At 44.0% G+C, this 13,607-nt stretch overlaps 2 protein-coding genes across 3 annotated transcripts in view; one reads left to right on the plus strand and one right to left on the minus strand.

Moving 5' to 3' along the window:
* mtus2b (microtubule associated tumor suppressor candidate 2b) overlaps positions 1 to 13,607 on the minus strand; it is a 37,836-nt gene that overhangs the window by 2,752 nt on the left and 21,477 nt on the right. For both annotated transcript variants that reach the window (XM_034096842.1, XM_034096841.1), the window contains exons 8-9: positions 644 to 710; positions 77 to 291 (exon numbers count right to left, since the gene is read on the minus strand). In XM_034096842.1, the coding sequence (XP_033952733.1) occupies positions 77 to 291; positions 644 to 710 (282 nt within the window). The remainder of the gene's footprint in view (positions 1 to 76; positions 292 to 643; positions 711 to 13,607) is intronic.
* Positions 5,815 to 7,944, plus strand: LOC139434966 (transcription factor Adf-1-like). Its single transcript, XM_071205241.1, has 3 exons — positions 5,815 to 6,087; positions 6,661 to 6,814; positions 6,980 to 7,944. The coding sequence occupies exons 1-3, from the start codon at positions 5,955 to 5,957 to the stop codon at positions 7,608 to 7,610; spliced, it is 918 nt and encodes a 305-aa protein (XP_071061342.1). The 5' UTR covers positions 5,815 to 5,954; the 3' UTR covers positions 7,611 to 7,944.

The raw sequence follows: 13,607 nt of genomic DNA on the forward strand, positions 1-13,607 counted from the left end.
TTGGAGATTAGGTTTTCACATCACATTTAGACACAAGTGTCCATCTGATATCCAGTCTTTATCTAAGCACACACACCTGCTCTCGCTGTTTTTTCCGCAGCTCCTGGAGCTCGGCCCTCTGATTGGCCTGCAGGCTCTGGGCCTCGGCCTGGTGCTGTGCCTTCAGCCGCTCCTCCAGCACTCCCAGCTCCTTCTGCTGCTGAGCCCGCAATCCCTGCAGCTCAGATTTGAAGCGGCGCTCCAGTTTCTCCTTCTCCTGCTGCAGTTGCTCCCAGTGTGCAACACTGAAAGCTGGAAAACAACATAGAGCTTCAGTTCGTTTCACCAGATCCAAGTTCAGATCACAAGTGACAAGAATATAAAATAGGTTAGAGATTTGTGCTATTCCTCCAAATGTTTTCTCTGTTTGCCCATATTTGAAAAATGTTGGTAAAATAATTCAATTGAAATCCTGTAACATTCAGAGTTTGTTTAACGTTTGATATGAAGCAATGATAACAGGGCTATATTTCACAGTGTCTGTTTTATGGAGTTATGGTTAGCCTTCCATGAGCAGAGCTAATTCCTCCCTTCCCTGTGTTAGTATACTGTATAACACGCCATGCAGAGAGCAGTGAGTGAGTCATTGCTGTATCCCACTTACCCACTTCATCCCGGATTCTGGCGAGCTCCAGGGACAGTTCCCTCTCCTTCACAACGGCACTCTCACTCTGAAACACATAAAGTATTGAACATCTCAGAACTGTATGAATAAATGTACGAACACCTACAGTTACAATGTAAGCCTGACAGCTTAAAATGTATGTAACATAATTAACAAGAATGTTTTGGTTGATTATAATTAGTTAACAGGTTTGTGGTACTAGTTACAGGGATGCAAACTCATCAGGTATGAAAAAGGTGACAAGGACCCGAGCCCCCGACCCCACGGAATATCGGCTTTAAAATGAGGAATAACAGAGGATTTTAGCAGTCAGAACAACTAAAGCAGCAGTGTTAATAATAACAGAAACGCCAAAGAGTCACATCTAATAGATATATATAAAAGCATTTATTTGAATTGTGTAGCAGTCAGTTTATAATTTTGGCTGTTGAGCATTTTGAACAATTATTTTCATGCTTGTGCAAGGGTTAGTCTTTCTATCTGTATAGCCTCCACTACATGTATTTAATACCTTTAGTTACTTTACAGATGTGGATGAATGATGAGAAATCTAATCAAGTGTTAAATCAGACTTTAGTTCCACCTGGAGTAAATCCACAAGCTATCCTGCAGTATACAAAGTCATTCAAACTAGCTGCACCTTTACCAGCTTTACTGTCGCTACTTTCACTATATTTTGATGATAATACTTTTCTACTTTCACTTGAGGAACATTTTGAATGCAGGACTTTTACTGTAACAGAGTATTCCTACACTCTGGTACTTCTAGTACAAGACCTGTGTACTTCTACTTTTACTCAAGTAGGCTACAAGATCTGAGTACTTCTACTTTTACTGTCGCTATTTTAACTATATTTTGATGATAATACTTTTCTACTTTCACTTGAGGAACATTTTGAATGCAGGACTTTTACTGTAACAGAGTATTCCTACACTCTGGTACTTCTAGTACAAGACCTGTGTACTTCTACTTTTACTCAAGTAGGCTACAAGATCTGAGTACTTCTACTTTTACTGTCGCTATTTTAACTATATTTTGATGATAATACTTTTGAGGAACATTTTGATTGCAGGATTGTTCCTACACAGGGTCGGCTCTAGAACAAATCGAATGGGGGGGGCAATCATTAACCAAGGGGCACACACTGCCGTCAACAACCAACAGACAAACACCAACGCAACTTCAATTTAAAAAAACATGCTGTAAAGTCTATTGTCTTTCGCACACATTGCAGGAGTGTAGTGCTATTTTATAGCGCACCTATGACCTGTGCATGCATGCACGGTTGTGGCACAACCACCAACACAGAAACATATGGACAATCACTGCTAAATTAGATAAACTCACACAAACGTTTGAGCGCTTCCTGTTTCTAAGATGATTCACCGCTCTTAATCTATTACCTATCAACACAGATATCGGCAAAGCTACTGGCAAGCAGGGCCCCGGCATATCCTGGAAAGAGTTGAGAATGCCATACGCCCTTGAGCCTGGACCCAGCACATATCAGTAAGAGTTTGTTTTGTTTTGTACACACACATCCTTATCAGGCTTCGGAGACTGCAGATGCTTTCTTGAAGGGAGGGGAGGTGGTTGACGTAGGCACGGTGATGGAGACGGGGGAGATGGTGCGGGGGTAGAGGACATGCTGCCAGGGGGGGGAGGTGGTTGACGTAGGCGCGGTGATGAGGACGGGGGAGACATAAATGGTGACCAAACCGTTTGAGACCCACTGAGATAACTTACACTAAAGTGAACTATCTAAACACTGAGAGAGTCCTTACCCCACTGAGCTGAGGTTATACGATCCTCTCAGTCTGACAGCAGAGGACTCTCCTCCATATCCGTTAGCATAGCTAGCTAACCAGTTGCTAACAACATTCCACGTTACCGCTCGCGCACTCACAAAATGCGCTCGTGCCACACACACACAGAGCCGAGCTTGAATGAAACACAGAGACCCAGAAGTAGGCTACTTGTACTGTACTGCATATCATATTATTTTCGATAGCTTTACTGTATAATCAGTGTAACAGATGAACAGATCGCCACTGGGCTTTCATCTAAACACACAGCCACGTAATGATAACAAAACAAAAGTCGGGGGTCATTGGTCAAGCAACACACTAATCAGAGAGCAGCAGTGAGCCCACCCAGGGTCGGCGTCATGGGGGTAGTGTAGTGTCTTCGGCCATCCTAAACTGAACACATATTTGTTTCTCCGAATCGAAGGGGAAAATTACAAAAGCATTGTACACAATTTAAACCAATCAATGTTGTGTAATCAACAAGGATAATCTGGTGTTTTTGAGTTGATGAGTAGTGCAGATAGCACTGTAAAATCAATCGACAGTAAGGAGAATACTTACTTCCGGGGTAAAATCCTCCGTTATCCAATGGGAATGGATGCTCACATTGCTCTCCGTAATACAATAAAGGGGACATGATCAAATCGGAATATAATGTTCTTTTAAAAAACGTTAACTAAAAGGGAACAATCTATGTGGCACAGCTGAAGCTCTGGCCTTCCTTAAAAACTAACTAATTTAATAAAAATCACAGTTGTATTACACACAATGCACTGTTTTTTGAGAACAAAAATTCGTAACTAATGCACCATAATACATTCTGACGAAAAATTTAAATTATTATGAATACAAATAAAATAAAAGAAGCCTCCCGTGAGTTACTACAAGCTATAAAGTAGATTTTAAAAACGTTTTATAGAATAAAAGCTCACTGCAGGACGTTGTAGAAATGCGTGTGTGCACCACGACAAAAGAGCCTCATTCACTTTACATTGGGGTTGTGTGCGTGGTGCAGACACGTACATGTAACAAAGTTCGTGAGTCCACCACGCAATGCGGTGTTAAGGAGTCGTGGTGGAATCACGCATTCTGGTGAGATCAGGTTGCACTTTTCTGGCCGTCTCCGTAACAGACGCCTACTTCAGCCCGAGGTGGCGCTGGATCTGTGTCACCCACGCGGAAATCCTCGCCTGGGAGACAGTGACGGATGCGCACAGAATGAGCGCCGTGCTGGCCGCCTTGCTGATTTCCTCTGCCTCGGTGGTGGACCGCTCTACCAGTGTTCTCACCCAGTTGGAGAGCCGCGCGATGTTATTCGCCACCGCGCTGTGGTGACGGAGAGGGGGAAAGCATGTTCGGCCGCCAAGCTGGCACCCTGCTCCGACTCTGTCTCCCCCGTCCGGGGGAGAGGAGGGAGGGGAGAACCGAACGGTGAACTGTGGAGGGAGGTGGGGCAGGAGTTGCCTTTTTCCTCGGACTCCTGCCCGGCACTCGGCCCCAGGGACACGAGGCCCGTCCAAGGGCTCGTAAGCCTGGACGGGCCAATCGTCCTCCTCGGTCACAGCAGCAAGAGCGTCCGCTCTCCGATTCCCGTCGCCCGAGGGGAGACGAGCACAGTGTGTGCATACCTGCTGGTTTAGAGCCGCGTACGCGTGCTCTGACCCCCGGCAGGATTCGCATACTGCTTTTATCTCTGCTGCTCATAACTCATCGGCGTGCGTTGCCGCTTGGCGGTGGGCGTGTCTTGAGCTTGGGGAGTCAACGCGAGCAACGCGACCAACAACCAATCACATGAATGTCCCGCCCCGGACATACAAAGCAAAGCATTAATGCTACATCCATGCTGGCTAAATATACTGTCTATGCTTGCTAGCTGTCCATTCAAACGAAGTACACTGGATATAAACTCCCCAAACAGGCGAAAACCTACCAGTTTCACCCACTGTCTCTGCCTCCTTCCTCCATGCCTGGCTCCTCCGGTTTGTATCCCTGTATGTAAAGAGGGACTGGTCATAGAGTACCGGGTGATTCCCTACCGCCACGATCATTTTCTCCTCCATTTTTTGACATATGGGAAATAACTGCGGTCTGGCTCTCCCAACATACACACGGTTTGATTGGCTAGCGCTTGTACTGTCAGATTTACATACGAGGGATTTGATTGGCTGACGCCTCCGTCGAGGCGGCAAAAGTATAACATTGCTCTACTTTTGCAGCGAGCAACGCGAGAGAAGCTATGCTTTGCTCCCACAATGCAGTTCGGCGAATCGTGACGTCACCCCATTCAAAGTGAATGGGCAGAAGCGTTGAAGCGGCAATGCACGCCGCCGTGTGTAGGGGCCATAACAGAGCGTCCACACGACAGCTTCAAAAAAAGCTTGGAGCTGGGCGTGTCTGAAGCTTGGGGATTTTATTCAAGCAACGCGACCAACAACCAATCACATGAATCTCCCGCCCCCGACATACAAAGCAAAAACCACCGGGGATTTTATGGGAGCAATATATATATAAACTCCCAAACAGGCGAAAACCTACCAGTTTCCCCCACTGTCTCTGCCACCTCCCTCCATGCCTGGTTCCTCCGGTTTGTATCCCGGTAGGTGAAGAGGGTCTGGTCATACAAAACCGGGTGATTTGCTACAGTGATAATTAGTTTCTCCTCCATCTTTCTTTGAAATATAGAAATGAACGGCGGGATATCTCTCCCAGCTTAGACGCGGTTTGGCTACGGCTTGAGCTGTCAGATTTTCCGAAATGGGATTTGATTGGCTGGCGCTGGCTACTCCGGCGTCTCCGGCGGAGACGGACCGCTATGCTACCCACAATTCAGTACGGCGAAAAAGCGAGGCAACGTGACTTCACCCCATTCAAAGTGAATGGGCAGATTGAAGCTGTCGACGCTGTAGTGTGGACGGGCTGTAACTGTGCTGGTTGGTTAAGAAAAGAGGTAGCAGATTGCCGGGCCCCCTTCCTATTTATACCGGAAGGAGGCCCGAGGGTGGGGCCCACCTAGCGGGTGGGCGTGTACTACAAGTGTTTCAGTGCTGCGCGGGGGCGCAGAGGGATAACCCAATAGCGATAGCCTTACCCCCTAAACGCACCAGGAGCGTCTGCGCCGCGTTACGGCCGCGTTACGGCCGCGCCGCGGCGGTCGTAAGGATCGCGGCCACTCTAGTCAATGGGTGCTGTTCCACCACACGCGCCGCGTTACGGCTCAGACGCGTCCCAGAAGCGGCTCGGCGCAGCGGCTCGGCGCAGCGGCTCGGCGCAGCGGCTCGGCGCAGCGGCTCGGCGCAGCGCTTCTCTAAAATTAGGATGAATCCTATTTTTGCCGCGGCGCAGCCGTAAGGTAAGGTCGGGCAGGCAGCCCCCCCCTCGCAGGAAGTGGAAAGGTGAGCATCCGGGCCAGGCCCATCCCGCGTATATACTAATTTAGCAGACCCCCCTCCTTCATCACAACACCTCCACTACGATACGCACAATGGACGACGAGGTGTTCATAATGGAAGTGGAGAAACACACAATTTTATACGATGTAACCAATGCTTTTTACAAGGACAACATCAGAAAGGACAAGGCCTGGTTTTTAGTCGCTGCAGTTTGTGGAGTGGAAGGTAACAACTACATATTAATGTTTTAAAGTTAATTAATACTTGTAGGTACAGTACAGAGCCATTCAGTAGTTTAACATCTTGTGAAAGTCGTTAAAAAACTGTTCAGTAAACTTGCATTTCACAATAAAGTAAGATCTTATTTCCTATATCAAGATTATAATATTATTATATTATTATTATTTTGTATTTATATTTTTATAAATATTGTTTTTTTAACTATACTTTATCTTGTGAATTTCGCCCAGGGATCAATACAGTTGTGTTTAACTCTTTATAATGATATTATATTTTTGTATTATAATTTGTTTTTATTCATGTGTTATAACAACTACCCAAAATACTCTCAATAATGTTTAAATACAGTATGCTGTGGTGGAAAATCTTGCATTTATAGTCAGATAAATTGTGAGGACAGACAAGAATAATTTGGCAGTCATTTGTCAGACAAAACCATTTATTATAAATTGTATTACATACACAGTAGCGCATCCTAGGCGATAGCTGAATGCTAAAAAAAAGCAAAGAAAAATATGTGAAATCATGTTATTAATCTGAATCTATTCTTTGTTTCAGTCGACATTTGCAAGGCACGATGGAAGTCACTCCGGGATGCTTTTGTTAAAAACAGGAAGAAATCTCTCCCAAGTGGATCTGCAGGCGGCACGCAAAAGGGCTGGAAGTATACAGACATAATGTCCTTCCTTTTGCCCTATGTACAGCAAAGGAGGTATGTATGCACATATTTTAATTTATATAATTTTGTAATTTGTGATGATGTATTGCAAAGGGTATGAAAGACTTTATTTTAAATTACATAAATATGTTCCTATTGCATAAATTAATCCCCAGAAAAAAGGTTTTAATTGTTTTCATGTTGTTTCTTTTCATATAGTTCAAAAAGCAGCTTGAGCAATCCTTCCCCTGTAGAAGACATGGAGAGAGCATCTACACCCCTGTCATTGGAAACAGAGGAACATGCCAGGACAGCATGTGGATCTCCAGCCCCACCACCTCTGGTACCCACAACCTCTGCAGAGAGGCAAAGGCCCTCTAGGTCCCGTAGCCCCAGGGATCCCATTTCCACACCAGCAGCGGCCCAGCGTTCCACACGGGACACAAGGAGGAGGCCACAGAGCACAGACCTTGGAGAGCAGCTGATATCTCTACTGCAGGAACCTCCAACTGCACCACACATGCCAGACTCAGAATTAGAGGAGTCATACTACTTTGCTCTCAGTCTTGTGCCCATGTTGCAAAGACTGGACAAAGACAGAAAACATCAGGCAAAAATCTCTATTTTAAACACCTTCCACAACTTGGAAAGAGACACCCAACACCAGCAACATTGGCAGCCCATTGACCATCCCCCCGCCACTCAACATTCCATTCACACCTCCAGGCCAGTAGCCTTTCGGCCAAGTGTACCCCAACCCCCACGCGCCCAATCAACACCTACAGGGCCATCAGACATGCTGTCCTCCAGCAGTAGCTCAGCTTGGCAGGAGTCTTTTTACGAACAATAGTTGAGCAATTGAGTTCATTGTTTTTTTTACTGTAAATAGTTACTTTTTTTGTGTTGATTGTTTATATTTGATGTTTCTGTTTAAAGTGTTGTTTGGGGTGAAATTGTTAAAAAATAAAACCTTTATTAAATTTGTGGTCAGTGATGTATTGTCTGTGAAATGGGCATTTGACCTAAGTGCAACAGCCAGTCTCTGCTTGGGTTCAATGGCAGCTCTGTAATTTGTGGATTGTCTGGTCAGTTCAGGGCCCAGGAGGGACAGCAGTTCATCCATCTGCTCTGCACTCATCCGAAAATATTGGTGATGTCGTTGGCTGTCCAGCCTCAGCTCAGCCACGAGGTGATGAAAATCACCTTGTTGTCTCCTTTGCTGGTTGAGGGGGTGCACCCAAAACCGGCGCCCCCCATCCCCCCGTAGTCTTTCAAGTAGGAGAATACATGCCAGCGTTCTCCTCCGGTTTACAGGCACTGTAAATTATATATATATAGAATAATTATGATGATGAATGCATATTTTTTTACCACTAAAATACAGCAACACATCTTTGATTCATGTCGTTTATAACTGGAATATTACAATTATTATTAACTGTGTCTGTAGTCTACAACACAACAACATAGGAAATAACAACAATAAACCCGATTTAAACAGACACAAACATAAACTATTTAACTACGTAGCCTACTTACTTGTAGAAGTACAAATGTCCAGGAAATATTCCAAAATCAACAACAACTGCGAGGCTAACATCAAAGACATTTATACCAGATACAAAGGGAAGTGGGAACAGGAAGCACTCGGGGAGTAGTAGAAGAGAACAGAGCATTAACAGCAGGATAACATTGGGTCACTCTGGATTAAACTCATCACTGCATCTGATTGGAAAACATCCAAATGGCAATTGTGATGGTTGCCAACAACCAGAGACAATACATCATGTATTTGTTAGCTTCCCGGAATATACAAGGCAAAGACTCATTCTGAAAACTGCAGTGGAACAACTCAACATCAAGGACATGGATTTCAAGTCAATATATGTAAAGTAAATCAAGAAATGAAGCAAACAAGCTGATCTTCAAATTCCTCAAAAGCACTAGTTTGAGGATAAGGATTTAATATGAACATTTAATAACTCAACAGTAGGTGGCGATATATGCTCCAAGTGGAAGCGATTCGCCATTAAAGAGAAGAAGAAGAAGAAGAACTGCAGGCTGCACACACGACGCTCCGCTTCCGCAACGTTTTGAAACGCGCCTGGTGTGTTAGGTCGCAGGAGGAGGTCGTAGCGCGGCGCAGCCACAACGTAACGCGGCGCAGACGCTCCTGGTGTGTTTAGGGGGTTAGAGGGCGAAGCCATATACGAAATAGAACAGGCTGACATGCCACACAAACAATGATGCCGCGCCCGCGGCCCAGAAAATCTCACACACACGTGCGAGAATTGTGCCTGCCCTGTCAACTGAGCGGTCCTAGTGCCCTTCGTATACAGCACACAAACACACAGGCACGCAGCCAGACACACTGCATTGCGCGCAAACAGAAACATATATTTTTATTTTTCCCTTTACACGGGAGTCCGCGACAAACAAAGTCCCGTACGGGACACGCCCCTTTTGGCTCAAATACGGGACGTCCCGGCTAATACGGGACGGTTGGCAACCCTACTGGACACAGAGCCACTGTGCTACACTTTAAATAATCCAGCATGAAGAAAAGAGAGAGTCTGAGATACGGTATTTGGAACCCAATATGTAAGCAGGAACATGTGCATTAAACAGGACTAAAGGTCACATACAGCTCCGGTCTACTGTACTTTTGATAAGATTTAGATAATTAACAATGTTGTGCTGTCTGGTGCTCGCAAATCATAATTGAGCAAGACCCATGAGTAATGACAGCAACATGGTTTGTATTATTTATGTGTATAATGAGACCTGCATACAAATGACTTTCTCGGAAACACCACAATTTGACATCAGTGTATCATCTAGTTCACCACGGATCAAAACAGTTAAGGGTCTCATAATTCAAGGCAAGTTAGGATTGTTAAAAGTGAGGTTGTTTAAGGTACTTTTCCATAGTAAGTGTATTAAATACAGTAGATGACAGTTGGCATGTTAGAAGAAGCAGACAGTAGGAGCAGGGAAGCAATGCACTACTGTGGAAGTCACCAGAAAGAAAGCCTAGCAGCCGGAACACGGTTGCTGGTCTACTGCTGCCTCAACTGGTTATTTTCTTTGTTATTCTGTGAATTTGATGTTTTAAAGAGTTACTTCAGATGAATCAATGTCACACAATAACACACACACACAAATGGATTGATAGATCGTGGACGTTTAGTATTCTTTGAAGGAATATTACTATTTTGTATCATGGCTTCTGTTCCCTGTCAGATATGACTTCCAAACACCAATATAAAGCAATGAAAATATTCTAAATATAGCGTATAATTAGTGTACTATACTGCTGCCTCCATTTCACAGCAGTATGCTGTTTTGAAACCGTACTTTGGTTTGTGGGGCGTGCCGTACTGACTGTGTAAAAAATACTTCATACAACCCCACTTCAAAACATGCAAACTATCCCCCTGTGCTTACAATACATGCTTTATGGTAGCCTGTAGGAGTCAACTATAACATTGTTGAAAAATGATACTCTGAAAAAACCCATTATACATGATTTGCACCTCACAGGTGTACACTGTGGACTCGTAATATGTGACACCCTCAGAGCACCTATTACTCACAGAGGAAGACACACCATACACTAAATGGCTATTGATCTTTTAAGTTATGCACACTGTTGCTCAGTGACAGAGCAGTGCATACGAGAAACAAAGAAAGAGAGAAACAGAGAGCAGAGGGTAAAATATGTATGAGAGACTACACAGTATGTCTCAGCAGTAATGATGTCATCCTTTAAGAGGTTTTACTTGGAGCATACAATCATCAGGGAGAAAATGCCATGACCTCATGAGGGATGAAGGATGGTCAGTACGTTTTTTTCCATGTATTACTCCTCAGCTCCACCTTTGCTCCTACCCACCATTCCCTCTGTCTGCAACGCCCCTCCAATTTAGTTCTACAGGGAGTTGTGTGACATAAAATCAAATGTTCCCATCTGATATTCAGCCCTCAAAGAGGTACCTAAATAAATGATCAGGGCTGCAACAGATTATTGTTTCATTATCGATCATCTTGTTGATTATTTGTGTGGTTCCCGATCAATTGTTAGTTTAGTTAATGTTCTAGCTAATGTTTCTTTGATTCATCACCAATTATAAATGGCTTGTCAATAGTGATGTTTATCTTTTTGTGTCTATTGTCTAGAGAGATTTGAGTGTCACTTTCTGGACAGCAATAAACATGGCTTTTTATTCTAACGGTGCTCATTTTCCATGAGATAGTGTCATGAGTTAATTAATACATAGATCCAGTTTCAGTGGAACCATAAAAAGCATCCCAAAAGTGCATTTGCTTTTTTGTTTGGACTTAACAAAATTCAGGCTCCAGTGAACAAACAGGAAGCTGAAACTACATCATTATTCTAAAAAGAGAACCTGAAAGATGATTTCCTGTAGAGGATAAATTCAGCAACTTCAGGTAAACATGTCACTTAGACATCGAGAGGATGAGCACCCCTATACATTCAATAACATGTAATCACCCAGACTACTCCAGCACATACAGTTAAGACACAATGTACACAGCGAAATAGCAAACAAGTGTAAGGTTATAGCAGAGCATTAATAACATGTTATGTAATGCCTCAAACTCTGAGGAAAAAGATAGAGGGACAGTGTGACACACAAGCCTGCTTTGACTCAGCATAATCATGCACAGCTTTACTCTCTGTTCTCCAGCTCTGTCTCTAGGTAACAACTGAATGTAACGCTCACATAGACAGACTACTCAGATCCCCCCCCCTCACTAAACACACATGCCCACAACCGCAAATATAGAAAGGAATCCTCGGTGCTGAGACTAGCCTGCTGCCTGTAGAAGATGTACTGACTTTACCGTTCGGTCCAGGAAGCACAGAGGGAGGATAGGGAGCCTACAGCAGCAATGGCCCATTCCAGGCTAGCAGACAGCAGCATCCCCGAGCCCAGTGAGGAGGAGGCAGCAGTGGCAGATGCGAGTGCCAGAAAGATACAGAAAGAGAGACATAGGGGAGGTAACCAGGCAAGGGATGGGGAGGGGAGGAGAGAAGGGAAGACCGAAGCCTCACCTCGTGTCCTGGTTTGCGACCAGCGTTTATCCCTGCTGGAACAAAGACTGCCAGCCCTGCCCAGATCTGCCTGCCCTCCCCTCAAACCCCCACCAACACGCCCAGAATTACATTTACTCGCATGGCAGCGAGCAACACACACACATGCAGGCTTTTGCATCTTTGAGAAAAAAACAAAAAGAGTGGAGCCGGAGAAGCAGGGGGAGGGAGATGATCAATAAGTGACCAATTATCTGCACTGTTACTCAGATTGGAGAACACAGCTGCACGCAGACATTTTGATACATACAGAAAACACGCTTAATCAATATCAAAGTACGGACTGAAGCAAAGTGTAGCTTTGGATGAAATGTTTTTGTTGCAACAAGAACACTTCCCATGTATTAGCAACATATCAATACTATAATGATAGTGTGATATGAGACTTAAAGGTGGGGTATGTAATTTATTTCAGAAACACTTTTTGTTATATTCCAGGGAATGCTCTTAACATCCCGATAGCAATGCATATATTAAATGCTTTGATATAATACATAAAACAATTTAATCTGTGGAAGCCGTAGTACTGTAAAAAGCACGACCAATCATTTTAGCCGGCCCGGCTAAAGTAACTGGATGGCCTACCTGCCTGTCAGCCTTCCATCTGTGCACAAACTTATCTCCTGCCCTCATTGGTCATGTGCGCGTACGGGTGTGTTGGAGGAGGGGCTCTGTAAGGAAGTAGCAGATTTTTTCCGGTTGTGTATTTTCAAATTCTAGCGCACTCGAGCTGGTTTCTCCAAAATTACATACCCCACCTTGAATGTTGTCTTACATTTCGGATATCGTTATGTAACATAGTGTCTCTGAAAAGCTGCATTACAGTAAAGTGATGTAATACAATGAACTGTACATACTGTCCTAGCTGTTATATCATTTGCTTTGAACCACTTAGTCATTTCATCCACATAAATACAATTAAAATGGTTTTGTGTTAGTATTTTGTGAAAGCAAAAGATGTTGAGGTATTTGATGTATTTGATACTATAGAGTATAAAGCTATTTCTTTGGTATTCTATTTCTCTTACACACTGAACCTTCTAAAGCCTCATCAATATGTTATCACTGCTTGTAAACATCTACAAATTCTGAACAGAGTCAACCAGTACTGATAAATAGTGGTGCTGGAGGAGAGGCTACAGGAAGACATTGAATACATTGGAAGACATTGGACAGTATTTAAGGTCAATACATATAAAAGACCATCTACACTGTCCTTTAATCATTATAAGGGATTCAAAATCCAATTAAAGGAACATTTTAAAGGGGAGCCTAGCTGTCTTCCCCCTCCGACCTTAGAGTACTCTTTCCATTAGACAATCACTCTCAGTCATAGCACCGCGAGGCACAGGCTGGTAGCTCTAATCTCATATCATCTCCTACTGTAGAGCAGAACGCGTGGGTGGTGCTGGGAAATGGAGGCAGAGGACCAGGAAAGGGCAATAAACAAGAGCTTCATCCATACTCTAGATCAGTGATTCTCAAACTGTTTTCAACTCCCTTTGAAAAAAAAATAACTCTCACGTACCCCCTGCAGTACTCCAACGTACCCCTAGGGGTCCACGTACCCCCATTTGAGAACCACTGCTCTAGATGCACAACACACACCAACAACAGAGATCATCTTATACAACAGCAACAGCAACATACACTTGAGACGTACCAATTCAGATATTATAAATGTGTTTGTTTCCCATTCACTAGACAATTCAGCAGTTTTGGGACAGA

The sequence above is a fragment of the Pseudochaenichthys georgianus genome, chromosome 13 (genome assembly GCF_902827115.2).
Source record: "Pseudochaenichthys georgianus chromosome 13, fPseGeo1.2, whole genome shotgun sequence".
In the NCBI taxonomy this organism is placed as follows: Eukaryota; Metazoa; Chordata; class Actinopteri; order Perciformes; family Channichthyidae; genus Pseudochaenichthys; species Pseudochaenichthys georgianus.

Bases quoted from the DNA above. Each gene is read 5' to 3' on its own strand.
- LOC139434966 (XM_071205241.1), top strand. From the start codon at position 5,955: ATGGACGACGAGGTGTTCATAATGGAAGTGGAGAAACACACAATTTTA. The intron at 6,088-6,660 runs GTAACAACTACA...TCTTTGTTTCAG, and splicing joins TGCAGTTTGTGGAGTGGAAG to TCGACATTTGCAAGGCACGA. The intron at 6,815-6,979 runs GTATGTATGCAC...CTTTTCATATAG, and splicing joins CCCTATGTACAGCAAAGGAG to TTCAAAAAGCAGCTTGAGCA.